Source organism: Bradysia coprophila, unplaced genomic scaffold (assembly GCF_014529535.1).
Source record: "Bradysia coprophila strain Holo2 unplaced genomic scaffold, BU_Bcop_v1 contig_494, whole genome shotgun sequence".
NCBI lineage: Eukaryota > Metazoa > Arthropoda > Insecta > Diptera > Sciaridae > Bradysia > Bradysia coprophila.
Genome location: NW_023503746.1, coordinates 1,142,017 through 1,160,188, shown reverse-complemented (window position 1 = coordinate 1,160,188; position 18,172 = coordinate 1,142,017). Strand labels below are relative to the sequence as shown.

Below are 18,172 nucleotides of genomic sequence, written 5' to 3'. Positions count from 1 at the left end.
GTAGAACCAAATGGATTAGACAAACAAGAGACTGATAACACGACGACAACTTTAGGTGTTCATGACTGTAGAGGTTGAATGGAATTTTTTAACTATCGATCGAGGTAACGTTTTTCATTAAAAGCCATCAAATCTACTCACTTTGTTGTACTGTAACTGGATGTGTACCGATCTTCAATTGGAGCATCACCTTGCGGTCCCCCCAAATTGAATTCAACACGATACGTACGCAGAGGTTCACTACGACTCTCGGCGTAACGCTGTAAATCAATGAAAATTATTAAAATGTTGAACCTGTAACGTCGCCACACATCTACTGCCACAGAAACCAAAATAATTTACCCGGAATTCATACGAAAAGTTGTATTCTTCCATGCTCTTTTAAGACACTTTCACATCTCATTCCATAGTCTTAAATGGGGGAGAATTGATTTTATGATTTTTAAAATAGCGACGGACCGACACACATTATTTATAACATTTTCATTTTCGTGTTTGTTGGCAAATATTAGCACCAGTCTAACATTTAAATGCTAACATATGGATCTGTCTGAACACAAGGCGACTTTCGTTTAATTTTGCTACAAATAACAACAAAAGAATGAGTTTCGATTTGGCACACTCTACGCGACAGGTACCCATTCGGTTGCACTACTTTGCAATCGAGGAAACATATGTTCGCGTGGAAATAATGATGTTAGTTCAGCTGTGCACAAAAAAACAACAACAATAACGTTCGGTGTGTGTAAGTCATTTCGAAGTGTGGTACGGGCTCTCTCTCAAATTATCGTATTTTGTTAGGGAAATTGGCGACTGTAATTACTTTTCTTCGAGTCGAGTTTCCTTGGTAATGTCGGTCTAATGATAAACCAATATAACTTGGGTAACAACAATATCACAATAAGTTCAGAAAAACGATACGAAACTTTCAGACGAAGTGTTCTTCAATAGTCGAGTGCCACATTTCGTTCAGCTTTTGAAAATTTCAATTGGAAAATCATTCTTGGCTTTAAAGTCTACAAATATGCCCATTTGGAATCGGAGTGTAATTTAAAAACAATTGGCATCAACAGGGAACTATAAACACAACTCTGCATCTCATTGCTACATTCGAGATCTGACGAACTCGAGGATGAACTTAAAATTTTTCGGTATTTTATTAAGGTCACCTCTGCATCATTTGTAACGAACACAGTTCCAACACTGACAAATTAATGAATGAATAATAGTAGTCTGAGTGGATCACAAACCGGCACAGAGAAAAAAAAAAACCCGAATGTTGATGTGGAACTACACTATCAGTGACAGAAAATATACTTTTACGCATGTGCCAGACATGCCCATTGTCTCGACTAGGTCGACATAATATACGAAAGAATTTTCTACTAAAAAAAATTGTAAAATATCAATGGAAGTGTCTACAAGATGAATAAATAAATAAAATTGATGATGTTCAGCGTCATGGGTGGATATAGAGGAAAATTTGGTTGTTTAATTGTTGTATTAACACTCGTCGTTGCATAAGATAGATATATGGTTAAGTGGATATTAATTATGCTAATAGTAGGTAGTTTAACTTCGACGCTAAGAAAATGGTGGTGACGGGACAAGAAAAATACCAGCAAGTTACTTTTCGAACAAATTTAATTTAAAACAAACCGAATTTATAAATTTTTACCATTACCCTTACTACCGATTCTAACTTACAGCTTCGACTATTCGATTCTAACTAACATCTGCAACCGGTCTCATCAAGCTGCATCTTACAAACTAACCGTTACATTCGAACTGCAATTAAAATTCTTCCAATTTGTTGTGTAAAAAGACAGTTTCATTAAACTAATCGAAATTGAACTTCTGTTTTTCCTAAAAATATATTTTGAATTGACTCAATCGCATTGTTGGCTGAACTTTCCCGAGAACCACTCAAAGGTTCATTTATCAATAATTTTAATTGAAGCAGTACAATGATAAGTCGCATGCACTTTCAAAACTGAAATAAATCAAAATTTTAAAGCGACTGATGGCTGTTAATATTGCCATTACTTTGATCGCTTAGACGCCCTATACACTTCGCCATTTCTATTTTTAGCTCTGACATAATGCACATTCATTCAGTAATCATAAAATGCAATTACTGTTTGATAAACGGCTTTATCTCGGGTCTTTGCGTTATGAGTATTAAATTCGGTCGAAAATAGACGGTAAAATGTGCCGGTAAATGCTTTATAATGTTTAATATCATTGGTATATACTAAGTAACATGACTCTGTAAGCACACATACATCATTCGTCATGTACGAAAAAAGCGTTTAGCAAATCAAACGTAATGACGGTATAAACAAATAATGACATAATGTGCCCGAAAATGTTGTTCGAGCTGGTATAACGCTCAGATATAAATTTCAAAACAAATAAAAACTTGTCACGACTAATGGTGATCTACAATCGAAAAACTGTCACGACCAATCATGATCTGAATGATAAAAATTCTTTGCCACTGCCGCATTATATCGAGATATCGAGCTTTCATTGGATAACCAGCTTTTAAGTTTCTAGGCTTTCCAGGAAACTCTTGGATTGTGTTCAACATCATCAATAACGTTAATCTATTGCCAATCAAGAATTTGATTTTTTCGACACATCAAAGATGTTACTCATGATTGTTCGCTTCTTCAGCTCATTCGTTAGTTCAAGCACGTATTTAGACGCACGATAAATTAACATGTTCCAAATAGATGACAATAAATTTGGAACGAAAATAACCAATTGGAGTAGGTGAAAAAATCAATCGAATAATTTAGTGTGACTGAAGAAACGGTTTGTCATATCTATTTGAAGGTCAATGCAAAAATAATAATCGATAAATGGAAAATAGCCGAACTTAAGGACGAGGAGGGTTTGTATACTATAAAAATCAATGATGAACAGACAGAATTGAAGCGTTTTATACTAAGTCATACTCATCAGGGCCAATTGTCAAATTTACCTAAATTACCGAAATTTACTTCTTTATTTACAAAATTACTGAAAAGTAAGTTCGGTAATTTTATCGGTAAATGAGGAGTTTTCGGTAATTTCATTGGTAATTTAGGTAAATTTGGTAATTTAAATTACCAATAACAGGCCCCGATACTCATTGTTTACATGTGTTGTTTCTTATACAGTTTTAAAGAATAGAATATCACTGTTACGTGACGTGACATTGACAATCATCTACGCGGACGTATAGTTCCATCGCCCGCACTCAACTAATGATTGCTTGCGTTAAAATCTATTGACGCCATACAAGTGCTTACGAAGATAATCTGAAAGTACTAAGCAATTTAATGCAAATCGAAGACTACCATTTCCTCCGTTTGATGGCGTCATTTAGTGTAAATGTCTCAAAAGACAAACTGAGGACATTTTTTTGGTGGTAAAATTTCTGGTTTTAAGAGAATAAAATCAGGATTTTATTGGCGACAGATCACATTAATAAAGAAGAACAAAAAAGAGTTGCGAATTCTAATGCTCACGTTAAGTGATTCCATATGCAAAGATTTCGTTAACAAGATTGTTATGGGATTCTTCGAACAAAAAACGTTTGGACAACAAAAAAAACTGAATAAAGCCAGCAATAAAAAACTGTTTTGAAAACTATTAATTCGCGGCAAACAGTCGATATAATGTATCTTCTGTTTATCAATGAAATTTACATGTGTAAACATCTATTTACTTTGAGTAATTCCATAGTCTTGATATTTGACCATGATATGCAATGATGTCATGTTTTTGTGAGCAATTATTAATTTTTACGAAATAGAATTTTCAATGGCAACACAGTGCCAAAAATTTATTGCCTATTGTATGTATACAAACTGTGGTTATAGGAAATAAAATTTAAAAAAATCTTTGCATTAATTACAGATAGACGTAACACATTTGAACGATGAAATTGAGTTGACTGAGTTGATGAAGGAGAAAAAACCGTTGAACGAAAACTACATTCATTTCTCTGACCCAATCGAGTTAAATACAATGTGTGGCAATCGTTTAACACATTAAACTTAATTTCTATTCGACTACCGGCTTCGTTATTTTTTTTTGTACATAACTTAGCTATTTCCAAACGACTCAAACGACCAACACACACATCGCGTTGCGCAAAACTGAAAGACATTTATTGTTATTTATATAAAATTTATCACTCGGTTCTTGTAGGCACTTTTTAATACACACTGTTTGTGTACTTGTAAATGATTACAACTCGAAAAAGATTAGGGATTCGCTAAGACTGCTTATCATTTTCTCATTTGTCAATAAAATACATTTTATGGGTCTCTATCGCTAGCCTCAGTGATATAAGGTGGTAAAGTTTAATCGCAGGAAATGATCCAACAGGTGCGACCACCCCACCGACTCCACAGTCCGCATAATGTATTGCTAAATTCGAAACATTTCCCGCATTTCGAGTAACTTAAAATTTTTTTTTGCTATTTTCCCCTATCAGAACCACTATCTACTCCTGCATCTACTAACAACCAACAAGTGTACTATCGAATAAAAATATGGACACTACATGAATGAGCACATAAATCTTACGATTTTGAAATACCGGTATAGTTTCGGACTAGTCGCTTCTATAATTAAATATATTAAGTTTGACTCAAATCGCTTTGAAAGACATGAACACGACGAACGTACACCACAAACTGAGTGCCAGTGCCGATATATATTCTCAATATCAAAAAACTAAAATTTCGTTTCGTAGGTATTGTACGATGGAAAAAAAGCTCATCTAATTCACTGTCGGCACACACATAATATTACAATACGTACGCACACATGCTCGAACTGTGAGAGGCTAAAGCGTCATAAAAATTATAATCAAATGTAATGCGGCGACCTCGTCAAAATGTTGTTGTACATAAACGATGAATACTGTAAGAAAAACGCGTTCGCTTTCGTTAACTTTTGTTCGCCGCAAGAGCTCGGTCAATGGTGGTAGTGATTGAAGTTATGCAAAAAATTTCGCGATTCAGAATATTTATATGAATTCAATGACGAAAACTTATATTTAGATCTGTCGTCGGTGGTATATATATATATATAGCGGTGCATGATATAATATGCATACCTGTGACGATGCGATCGGTGCTTGGAGTGGTGATCAGTTGAACTTTAGAATTGTTTATGATTTTTTACGGCGAAAGTATCGTGTTGAACGAAATGGTTTTTTAGGAATTTTGGTGCGATAGTTTGTGTACCTTTGATTGAGCTGTTATTTAACGATACATTTCACACGATTTTGAGTTTAAAAAAATTAATGAAGAAAACCATGGACCGGGTTGTATCAAATGCAAATGTCGTTGAAACGCCTGACTAAACGACTTAATTCTACAACTTCTGTTCTACCTTGGTTCATTCAACATTTAGAATAAATTCAACTTAATTACTGCAATGTCCTCAATAAATATGCCATTCTAGAGCTTAACACATTCTGAGTACAATGTTCGCTTCAACGTTATAAAATGAATGCTTGCGAGAGAATCGTTTCACCAGAATCGATAGTTTTCATTCTAATGGCGACAAGACATTCAATTTTTATTTGATCAATAACGATATAAAAAAAGGCAAACGAAACATTTTTGAATATCTAATGATATGAACGAATGGGGGGGAACCAGCAAAAAGTTGGCACTCAAACGTTTTTGCAGAGTAAAAGTGATGTCATTTTTCTAACAAACAGCAAACGGAATGTTATTCATGTATCGTACAAAGATGATATTCTAATCTAAATAAACCACTCGGTTAGGTTTTTAATTATCTTTTTTCGCCTAAATGAGACAACTGTTAATTTATGCCCAGATGAAGTAATCGGATCGCGTGTGTGTGTGGATTTGATTTTTTTTTATTCGTTTTGAGTATAGTTACGCACTGAGCAGGGCCTATTATCTCGGTAAATTTATTTTTAACGAAATTGACTGAAACTTACCGAGAATTTACCGAAATTTATCGAAAATTTACCAAAAATTTACCTAAATTTACCGAAAATCTACTGAAATTTTCGATAAATTCAGGAAACATTCGATAAGATTCAGTAAATTCGGTAAATAAATTTACCAACAATAGGCCCTGCCATCGAGTCAAGACAAACACAACTGGTGAATCAAGAAATTATTTTTCTAAAATTTCAATCAACCTACAACCCAGTAAAAGGTCTGATTGGTCAGCATTCAACAACGGTTACCATCTATATAATTAACGTCCAAATAACTCATTTGCAAAATAATTTTGTTTTTTCTTCTTCAGAAATAGCGATTCGTTTATAATGTCTAAGAAAAGCAATGACGACATTATTATGTTTATATGCATGGAACCACTTTTTTTACGCCAAAGAGTTTTTTTTCTTGCTTCATTAGGATGTTTAAATTCCGTAATTTATTTTCTAAAAATTTATTAAATTAACTTTTTGTGCGAATAACTGGTTTTGTGAAACAAATTTTAGTCCGAATTTGAATCAGAAGTCAACGATAAAACGAAAAGATTCTAAGAAAAACACGTTCAATTTCTTCATATTTTCATTTTTATGACTATGGGGACGCACTGGTGTATATTATGTGTTGAACAATTTTTGAAGGTTAAATTTTATTTGCAGTTTTTGTGCGTTTCGTCGTTTAATCATTATTTTTTTTGGCTCTATACGTATGTTTAATGTGACATTTTGTGTAACTTTTTCATAACAACAACATGAAGATTATCATCAGTTTTAGTTTGAACAATCCAAAATAAAACTTTAAATTAAAAATTCTTCTGCATCGTTTGTTCATTCCTTTCGTCTGTGTTCAGCTATTTCACACCGTCTAAACATGACTATCAAAATTGTTTTATAATTCTTTTACATTATATACAAAATGGATAATGTTTATTAAGCCTGCTCTCCGAAAAAACTTCTTCTTTTTTTTTTAAACAAACTTATAGATGTACATAGTGTGCAACAAAAAATTATCTCGGCCTATCTTGAACCGTTTGTGGGAGTCTTCCATGTCTACAAGGTACTGCAAAAGAAAAAGAAAGAAAAAATGTTTCATTGCAAACAATCGTCGTTTTCGTATTAGATCGTCGCCATATAGAAAAGCAGCATACAAAAGACACACACGGACGTGTGGTCAAGTGCATTATAACACAAGAATTGCATGTCAGCAAAACTGGCGAAAACTCTGAAATTCACAAAAATGGGACAAATAAAGCATTTAAACGACATTAATTAAAAGCGATTTCCCATTTCGATGACTTCATCACATGCACACGGTTTTTGATATTTTTCAGAATTTAGCACTATGTGAATGGAAGGTCAAGAATGAACGACGAAAACATCGCGTTCACATTTAATTGGAAGTAGAGAAACATTTAATTGTTTGTTCTGAATTCTGAAGAGCAACCAATTGTTGCACGCTCCATACTTGAACTTGAGTTTTAAAAAAAAACAATTTAAGAAGCCAGAACTCAACTCAACCTGTCTTACATACATATTTGAATTTTAGAATCAGCTTGTCATCTGTTATCGACAACGACGATAAAAATAGGCGACGAACACTGACTAGTGTTCTCTTTTATAGCGAAACAAATGTTTCAACAAATGAAGTATTAGATTTTGCATCGAGTACCGAAGTAAAAATGTAAACAAATGAAGTAAGAGATTTAATGATTCTGTGTTGATCCGCTTCCTATTTGCAAAGGTTAGAAAAATAAAGAAAATCAGGTTTTCAGACCACAATATTGAACCTTAACAATACGAAACATGAATGAACAAAACGACACAAAAATACAACAAGGCTGAAAAGAAACAATTTTAGAATTACAGTCAGAAACAGTGAAATTTCAGCACGAATTTTCTTCAGCTGTTGTTCAGCTGATACACACAAAAATCAAAACTGTTCATATTTGTTTATACGGTTGAAGCTGCTACACCCACGCATGTGGTAGTGATAAAGCGTATAGACATATTGACAGTTATGATTGCATGTGTGGATCAGCTGAAAAACAGCTGAAGTATATCCAATATCCATCCTGAAATTTCACTGCCTCTGACTGTGTTCAAGGACTTGAGCATAATTTATACATCAATGAGTATAGGCTTTGCTGTCAGGTAGAAGAACAAAGATGACTCAAGGATACCTTTCAATAGTCCTCTGGAATACCAATTTTCGCTAATCTGAACTATTTCACAGACATTTTTTGCTTGTTGAGGATTGTCACTTAAACCTCTCTAGACTAACAACTCCTCGATCCTAATTCCAATAATTTTACAAATGTAAGTCTAAACATTAAACGAGTCGCAATGTTATGTCAAGTCGTACAGGTCTAACTTCTCCCTCAATATTTTTTCTTTCGGTTTTGAATCTAATATCGTCCCTATGACTAAACGTATCAAACGAATGTTTACATCATTCTTGCAGCTACGTTCGAATTTTTGTTTTAAATTGAATCAATAAAATATTTTTTTTTGTTGTAAAGTGAAATCATATCAAAGTCTACAAGTGAATTAATTTACACTTTTAGAACATACACGTAACACTTGAATAGAATAGAATAGAATACTGTTCGTGCTATTTAATATTTAAATTAATTTTTTATTTTGTTAAATCTGACCTTGCCGAAGGTTGAATAAATTTGCTAAAATGAAAGTTACGTTCATAAAACAGTCGTAAATTTAAAGTTTAGAGCAAAATGCTTTGATGAACTGTCTAATCCGATTTCTTTTAGCATTTAATTTGAGACCGCACATAAGGACTGTAAGCTGCACAAAAATTGCTACACACACATAATACACGTCACTAATCAAATTCAATATTTGTCGCGTTGAAATGGGTAAATTATTTTGTTTCCACCAGTAGAAATATAAATAAAATTCAACAAAAAAACCACTTACCAATCCATCAACACCGCTAACTTCTACCGCTGTCTTCAATCGCTGTGACAACGATTCCAGCAGCTTTTCGAATTTTCTATTCAATTCGTCCAAACGTTGAGTGTACACTTCCGTGGCGCCCGGGTCAGCATCCGGTAACCGCATATCTCGTCGTGGTGGCGAAAAACTTGGCCGAGTTTCGACCAACCAATCGACATAATGCAGACACTTTCCATCATAAATCTAGATGTTGGGGGGATGTTAATGTTTTTTGTTGGTTAGTTCGTGGGTTACGGTTATTTCGTATTGATTAAGTTCGGTTAATGAAACAAAGCGCTACATCTACATAATTGTTGGTTAATATGTCGAACAGAAGTTAGGGGAATGTAAACCGGTCGGATTGGAACGGTTTCGGTTGCCAATGCACGGCTCATTCCCGAGAAGAAGACGCAGAGAAAAATGGAAATAAAAAGAGTTAAAAAATGCATTATCGGAGCAGATATTAGAAAATTTGTAGTAAAATTGCTTGTTTTTGAGATATCTAGCACAGAATATATTGTCCCACAGACCAGAACACCATTTTGTTTTAAGAGGCCCGCGTTTTTCGACGGTTTATTGTTTAGATTTTCATTGAAAGCTGGAAACGTTCAATAGACACAGACGAAAAAAATCAGATCTGCTTCCTGAAAAAGTTCATCAATTCATTCACGCACCCATAAAATGACACTAGATGCAATGGACGTTGGAGAGTTTTGTGATATTTTTTTGGAGAGAATCAGAGGCTGTAATCGTGAAAATGTTTTCGCGAATTTTAATGAATTTTCATGAATTTTCGCGATTTTCATAAATTTTGAGATTAGCGAAAATCTTGAAAATTCACTAAAATTACCGAAAATTCGTAAAAGTTCGGGAAAATCCGTAAAAATTCATGAAAACGTTTCTACGATTATAGGCTCTGAAGAAAATTTATTTTGATTTGCAAAAATGAATTTGATTTCAAACGATTAGAGTTGGATGGGTTGGAAACTTAAGAAGCGATAGCCAATGCGAGAAACTATTTTGTGTGAAAACTGGTTCCACGAAGATCATTTGGATGAAAGAAGCGTAGTATTTTGAATTGGCATTTTTCGCACTTTATGTAGAGGCTTGACCATTTATATTTAGTCCTGATGAGACGTGTCTAACAGTGTAGCTTCCACCATTTTTTGAACTTCAAAATTAAGCAAATAGTCAGAGACAGATGAAGAATGCTTTCCATCTTAAATCCAGTCAAAGTTGCTGGATCAAATAAATCACAAAACTCATCCCGTCATCGTACGGAAAATGATAAAAAGAGTGGGGAGAAAATAAACAAAAAGTTGAGAAAAATAATAAAAATAAAAAAGTCTGGGTGTCAAGGAAACACACGGCCTTAATAACAAAAACAAAACGTACCTTAGCTTCTCGTATGAGTCGTCCGCCATTCAAATTGACCTGTTCAATTTTTGGTGTACGTTCAACAGCAGCACCAAGTAATTTCTACAAATTTCCACGACGATTTCCCCAAAAAAACAGAATCGAGGGAGGATTTTTTTTGGTGTTTTAAGTATTTGGTTGATTTGGAGGGTGGAAAAGGGATATTTCGTTTTTTAATTAGTATTTTCCAAATTGTTGTTATGGTTAGAACTACTTAATTATAATAAATTAATTAATTGTTGTGTGGTGTGTGTGTACACTACGATAATAAATAAAAACAAATTGCTCATAATATTCACCCGGAAATAATTATTTAAAAAATCAAATTTTAATAAATACTTTCGATTACTTAACTAACTGGCCAAGCATCAATTCCATCAAATATAATTTCATCAATGCGAAAGGAACGATATTACTTCGATATCTTTCGTCATTTTCAGGGTGGTACGAGAAAAACAGGAAAAGTAGCAAAATATACAGTTTTGTATGCTTTATCGGCGAGGGCCTAATAATTGACAGAGTTTCACAAATGTTTCACAAAAATTGTGTAAACATTTGGTAAACATTTGTAAAACTTTGTCAAATGTTAGGCCCTGTTTCTCGCCAATAGCTACTGTTGTACGAACCCGATTTTCTTAAAAATAAGTATTCGAATTAGTCTTGTCAATACCTTTCATTTGGCATATCGCACACGATTTTTGAGCAGCAAAAACCTTCAGAGATATGATGGAGAAACTATTGAAAGCCAGGCAAAACAAAACCACAACAAAAACACTGTTCCGGGAACTTGACTCTGTCGCTGTTTTTAAACACTTCCCGTTGAGTCACGACAACGTTAATACGCTAGAAAGTTAGGTGGGTACGCAAAACAGAGGTGAAAAACGTAAAAATCATAATTCTTTTTATGTTGGGTATCAAAACAGTCGGCGTATTTGACTGTTGCCCGTCGGAAAGCTGCGGGAAACAGGAAAATATGTCCTCTGTTTTGTGACCCAAGAGCAAAAAATCAGAGTTCTACGTTGTTTACCTCCGTTTTGCGTGTAAACCTAACTTTTTTAAGCTTATAAACGTTGTCCCGATTTAACGGAAAGTGCTCCGAAACAGTCAAATTTCAGGAACAGTGTTTTTGTTGTCGTTTTGTTTTGCCTGTTTTTCACTAGTTTCTCCAGCATATCTCTGAACGCCTTTGCTGAAAAACCATGGGAGATACGTCAAAAGGTATTGACGAGACGAACCGCAATATCTAAATTTTAGGAAAATCGAGTTGGTCGATCAGTAGCAATTGTCGAGAAAGCAAGAAAAATTGAGCATTTTTCTACTTTTCCGGTTTTCCCGCACCTCCCTGTTCTTACACCAAAAGTTTCTGAACTCAGCCGATTAGTTTCTTCCCATATACACAAAGAGACTACGATTTTGCAAAGTGTGTGTGTTGTTATCCAAAATACAATGTAAAGAAATTCATTAAATTAATTGGTTTTTAAGTCGATTTTTAATCAAATTGTTCTACTTCCTTGAGTTAAAATTTTCGAATTTTTACAGAAAAATAATAAATAATTTCCTCCGCCCAAACACACAATTAATACCAACTAAATTGGACAAATCAATAAAAAAAATTGTATTTACACACAAATTCATAGACACAAAACAAATATAAAAAAAAATTACTCCGAAGAAAAAGACTTTTGTTGGTAAAATAAAAAACGAGTGAATGATAAGAGAGGTAACAACAATATATAAAATGGTGATTGTATATAAATGGAAGACGTAATGAGCATATAACAATAAGTAAAAAACAATGAGATTTTCCTAAAGACTAAATAAAAATGTTTGTGTTGTGGAACCGTAAAATTTATCAAAGATAAATCAATTTCAATGTGATTGTGACTGTGTCTAACTACAAATGAAATACTTACATCCAATTCATAGGCAGATGTGGCCGTCGGCAGCGAAGCCAATTTCTCGGCAGCACCGTCAACCCAGGTCTCTTCGGCAACCAGACTAGTTTGAAGTTTTGTCATCACACCGATGGCATTTTCGCAACTGCGTAATCTGAACACGAAATAACGATTAGGACTCTTGAGAACCACACAATCCACATTTCACTAACCTGTCGGCCAATTGTCCACAGACATTGTTCCAGCGCACGTTCAAACGTTCGACGTTCGCATGGAGCCGTTTCAAATCGCTCAACACTTTCGTCGGCACACCCATACGACCCAATTGATCGGCAGAATCGTTCATTTTATCGATCTGTGGCTGTTGTTGGGTGATAATGTCTTGCAGGGCTGACAATTGTTTGAACACGATTTGGAGACCGTCCAATGTCGATGGCATTTCATACTGTTTGGCCAAAGCACCTTCCAATTCCGAAATGACCTGTTCATTGTCTTCCAAACCGGCCAGTGCTCCTTCCAACAATTTCAATCTGTCGCCGTGCAAATCGCTTTGCGTATTCAATTCCTTCCACAAATCGACCAGACTGTCCAGGCTCTTCTTCAACTGAGGCGTCTTCAGAGCAATGGTGCGGAATGTTTCTTGCAGATGTTTTAGATCCGGTTCGAGTAGATGCAATCGTCGACGATAGTCTTCGTGTATTTGCACGGCATGCTCTAGGGAGTCAAGATCGCGCGGTAATGGTGACAGGATGATGTGATCCAGTTCACGGGCCATATCCTCCAGTTTGTTCTTGAAGGAAATGCATTCCTCGGTGAAGATTCGAGTGGCTTGTTTGCTTTCCTCTGTTTGGGAAATAGAGAATGGGTTTTAGAATGATGAAGCGACCAGTGGGGTTTTATTAGATTGATTGTGGATTGTGAGAATTTCACCGCAACAGAAATTAGTGTTAGAGACCGAAATGGATTGAACGGCCCAGGCCCACGCTGAGTGGGTAAATATTTTACTGAAGGAGCAACAAACACTTAGACAAGACATTCCACATCATCCCACTCAAATTTCAGAAAGAGGTCAACACTGTCCACTTTTACATGGAGGGTATCAAAACAATACAACGGGCACACCAAATACACTTTGAACACTCATGCTACTTTCACTAACTCTTAATTCCTAAAAGGACGAGCAATTTTATTACCATCATTCCCACCACGCCACGAGCGAAATATTTTTTTCATTTTCACAAAATTGATCCAAAACCGATCGCGCAATACGTTGTGCTACTTTGCTATATTCCCGTACAGTCCAATAGTTCAGCGAACACTAACCGATACTTCGAATGAAACAAATCCACACAAACAGTGCTACGCCGCACAAAACCTAATTACATAAATGCAGAATGACATAACACAACGAATTAACTTGTCCCATTTGAAATTATGGCACGAGAACCACACACAAAATTGACCTCTTCATCGTTCACGATTGTTACGATAAATGGGAAAGACTGTCGCACAGTATCGACAAAATTTAAACGTTCTACGCTTTTGATACGCCACTAAAAAGATGGAATGACAATTGTTGGATGTGCAAATATAGCAAACACCCAAATAAATTAACGGAGGCCAATTATTCAATCAGCGTAAATTCTCTAATTGAAAACCAACAATTTTTTTAGTTATAGTAAGACCTTCAAAACCGAATAAGAACTGGGTATCATTCGCTCTCATCGTGCAATCGTTGGCTTATAATGTAGACAGGGGATTGGGTGGAATGTCTACAATTTTAATCCCTTCGATTGGATTGAACTACAACAGACTAAGATCAAGAACCTCGCTTCTGCTATGTCTATCCCTGACCTCACATCCACAAAATCAAGGATCAGAAAACTAGGAAGACCGGACTCACCTTCAGCTCGAGCCCGTTTTTCGAAATCATCAAACAATCGATTAACTTCATCCATTTCTCTGCGCAATCTTCTCAATTGTGGATCGGCTGGATCACCTTCCGATAGCAATTTATCAGCATCGTCATTCAACGCTCGTCTAATGGCAGTTCTCTGTTCCGCTCCCATTGCCAAGAACTGGTCAAAGTCCCAGCCTTTAACCACTTTAATGGTAGCAAATATCATGTTCTGTCGCAATCGCAACTGCTTCTTTTGCCACAGCGCAACCGATCGGTCAAAGAATCGTTTCAATCGGTCAGCGGCTTCGATGGCTTCGGGATCGGGTGGCGGAATGAGTAAACAGGCACCGGGAACGGGACCTTCGACGCCTTTCGATGAGCGCACCTTCCATTTGACGCGTCCGGATGTATCGACGAGGGTGCACGTTTCACCCTTTTCGAGGGAAACATTACCCTGTTTGTAGGCACAAATTGCTTGAACTGGTATCGGACGATTGACCGGTTGCTTTCGTTGTTTTAATGGCACAATTGTTTGGGCACGTTGTTGAAGCACTTGAACGGTTTCGCCGAACACATTCAATTCTTCGCGCAGATCTTGCATACCGCGTAGCAAATTTTCACCCTGATCCAGACCGAAATCGGCTTGTGAGTACTTTGAATTGAGAATTTCGTCGCGTCTGTAAATCATAGAAAATTGTTAATAGTTTCATTGTCTTTAGAGTGGGTTTATCAGGGATCATACTTAGCCAACCACAATTCAGCATCCTTGATTTCGGCAAAGAACGTATGATACTCGGTAGCATGTTTCAAATGAACTTCTAGGCACAATGTCAATTGCAATAGATACGACCATTGAGACTGCAGCGCTTGTAGATGGGCTTCGATGCATTTCGCAGCTGGATGTTGTTGCAACAATAATGCTTCACCGCGGTCCAAAATCGATGCAAAGTGCATCTCTCGTTTCTCCAATTCGGACATTAGATTCTATAAAAAGCAAGCAATTAATAAGCGCACCCATAAGCTCGTCGAACCACCGACACAACAACAACAAAACAAAATGAATTTTGATAAATATTGAAGGTGAAAGGTTTTTGTTTGCGTGGATACAAATGAGGCGTCGAGGCCGCAATGCTATGCTAAAGGACCGTTGCTTATAAGTTAGAGTTCGAACTCTAAACTACCCACTAAGTAGGACAAATCATTAAACGAACTCAAATGCAGAAATAAAAATGAAGCTCAAAAACTCAAAGCCTGTCGTCCAGAAACCTTATCACACAAAAGCTTCCGGGAAAGTACTCACTTCCGAGCCACTTCCATAAGTTTGCTTGTAAATTAAGTGAAGCAGCAGTTATTACGGCCAATTTTTTGAGCCAATTTACGGAAACATATCAATTGTCCCATGGTTAACATACTGATAAAACTAACCTCGTAATAACGATGAATTCCCGGCAAATCCAATTCCTTAGCTGCCCAATCGCGTCCCACTTCCACTTGTTCTCGATCGTTCAACCATTGCAATTCAGCATTGGCTGCAGCCAAAAAGTTTTGCAGAGCATCCAAATCGGATAAACGTTTCGTTGATGTGCTCAACAACTCTGCGTAGACCTTTTGCAATTGGCTGAGTCGCTGCTGGTACAAATTCAACTCGTCTCCGCTGAAGTTTGTCTGTTGTCTTTCGCAATGCAAAACCTTCGAATGGAATTTATCGATGACGCGATGTTCTTGCTGGTGTCGTTCAAGCTCTGCTTTCACCGATGGCACATCGGAGCCATAATCAGCTGCCAGGATTTGTTTCAATTTATTCTGACACCATTCGGTGTACTCCTGCAGATCCTTGAAGTAAGGATTGGTATCGACAGTGCGTGCCTCGATGACGGTACGTGTCTGTTTGGTAACGACTGTTTCTTGGACGGGATAACGTAAGCCTGATAGTTTCTGAACAAGGCTTGTGTGGAATGTGGCACGAAGTTGAGACCATCGTTGATGGAGTTTTGTGACTCTGTGGAAAGAAATTTGATTTTGAGAAGAGCGGTTCGAGATAGCTGAATGAATGGTGGAACTTACTTCTTCTGGAGATCACCAGCTTGCGGATAATGACCATCTTTCAACACCAAACAATCTTCGTTCATCTCCTGAATCGGTTGTTCCAAGTGACGAATTTCCGTTTCAAGCGCTTCAACAATATTCTTCGCATCGATTGGATGGAGGCGTTCGATGCGACGAGCTTCCTCTGAGATTCGTTGCTCCAAATCGGTCAGACGTGAATCGGTGTGTTTAATTTCACGTTGCACCTTATCAGCGATGCGTTGCAAACGCTCCAAGCGCTGAACTTCCTGTTGCAAAATTTGATCACGGTCAGCCATCGCCGATTGCAAGCGATGCCAAGCTTTTTCAATCGAATCGGGCCGAAGTTCGGAGTCCACTTCCACTTCACCGATGGATTCGAAATACTTTTCCAATTCTTTGTAGATTTGGAACACCTTCTGTTTGTCGCGTTGACGCGGCGGCACTTCTTCGTTTCGGAAGCGATGTAAATCGCTGAGAAGTCGTTTCATTTCGATTAATGTGGGAGGGAAATTTCGTTCCTGCAGTAGAGCAGTTTTCTCGCGACACCAATACAACAAGTGTTGAGCCAATTCTTTGTATTCGTGTACGCGACGTTGCGAATCCATATCGTATAATGGATGGAATGATGGTGGTTCGGGGAAGACATCGTACAGGGAACTGATGTAGGTGATAAGAGATTTCTCATCCGGTTCGTTCGTATCAACATCTGGAATGGATCGGAAAAAAATTGTTTGAATTGAACGAAACATTCTTTTCTCAAATGTTAATTTATGGATTCGATTTTATGGCTGTTGATTGTTTCGTCGCATAAATTCTAAAGTGTCTGCAAACACATTGTCGGCGGAAACAATAGACAATAAAGATCGGTGACATATTCTCCGGATAATTGAATAATAGAATTTTCATGACGTTAATGTAATTCAAGACAGAGAAGAACAGAATAGAATTAATCATCGTCATTGTGGTTAATAAGTCGGAACGAATTGTGAAGTCTGAAATGGTGAATGCCGGCACTAAGTGCGATACGATCGATCAATTTCTATTTAAGCTTTTTTAAAGGTAGTGGCAAAAACACATGTCACCACTGCGCATAAATTTATTTCTATTGTCTTGTAAACTATGAATAATATAATTGATTAATGCCGAGCTTCTGGCATGGAATGACGATGACGATATGCGATCTTCAATTAAAAAATTGAATTGAAAATCATTTTTTTGTTTTGTTTGTTTGCTTTGAAAATGATCATTTGTGCAGTCAAAAATGAATGCAAAAAAATTGTCTGATCAACAATCATCGATTGTACGCACGGGTTTAATTAGATTTGCGTTTGAATGTTGTTCAATTGTTATAACCATGTTATACGTCTGTTATTATCACCTCTTCAATCGATCCATAGCGAATTTTTTATTGTATTTACACCAGAGAGTCTCACGCAACAGGCAACACGATCAATCAATGGTACAAACTGACTAGGAAATACCATTAAATCTGTGTGTATAAAATCGGCAACGACGCCTCCTCTACAATTACTTGCAGATTAATTGTAACATTTTTTTAATCCGAATTCCACATCAAAAACTGCGCACTTTCCGTTGTAGAGACGACTAGCCATTCTGACAACTCAACAAACCAATCAATCAAACCACAACATCAGCTTACCTTCTGGATCTAACAGCCGCGTAACACCGTACTCCTTCTCAACGACATGGAATGCAGTTTCAAGACGTTCTCGTGGTCGAGCCGATCGTGCTTTTCGCCAGTCAAGTAAATCGGGTCGATTGCGATGGATAAGTGCAGAGAATGCCAAACCGTCGCGCCAAGAGCCAGTAAAATCGTTCACATGCACGTTCGGATAACGGGCGGTTGAACGACGTGCCCATCGTAATAAGGCTTCGCGGGCTGTTACATTGTCTTCTTGACCAACAACAATATCGGATATCTACAAGTGAAATGGAATGGGT

General features: G+C 36.7%; 1 protein-coding gene across 50 annotated transcripts in view; it reads right to left on the bottom strand.

Annotated features, from left to right (window-relative positions):
* The window catches only part of LOC119082791 (microtubule-actin cross-linking factor 1), a 150,483-nt gene that overhangs the window by 39,641 nt on the left and 92,670 nt on the right, over nucleotides 1-18,172 (bottom strand). For 45 of the 50 annotated variants that reach the window (XM_037192406.1, XM_037192405.1, XM_037192412.1 and 42 more), the window contains 10 exons: nucleotides 17,871-18,150; nucleotides 16,208-16,916; nucleotides 15,569-16,142; nucleotides 14,886-15,127; nucleotides 14,147-14,820; nucleotides 12,456-13,086; nucleotides 12,262-12,397; nucleotides 10,328-10,411; nucleotides 8,915-9,136; nucleotides 142-260 (listed from right to left, as the gene is read on the bottom strand). In XM_037192406.1, coding sequence (XP_037048301.1) covers nucleotides 142-260; nucleotides 8,915-9,136; nucleotides 10,328-10,411; nucleotides 12,262-12,397; nucleotides 12,456-13,086; nucleotides 14,147-14,820; nucleotides 14,886-15,127; nucleotides 15,569-16,142; nucleotides 16,208-16,916; nucleotides 17,871-18,150 — 3,671 coding nt within the window. Of the gene's footprint in view, nucleotides 1-141; nucleotides 261-342; nucleotides 551-4,597; nucleotides 4,810-8,914; nucleotides 9,137-10,327; nucleotides 10,412-12,261; nucleotides 12,398-12,455; nucleotides 13,087-14,146; nucleotides 14,821-14,885; nucleotides 15,128-15,568; nucleotides 16,143-16,207; nucleotides 16,917-17,870; nucleotides 18,151-18,172 lie in introns of those variants that run through there. The other 5 variants (XM_037192429.1, XM_037192439.1, XM_037192437.1 and 2 more) reach the window with 2 other exon arrangements.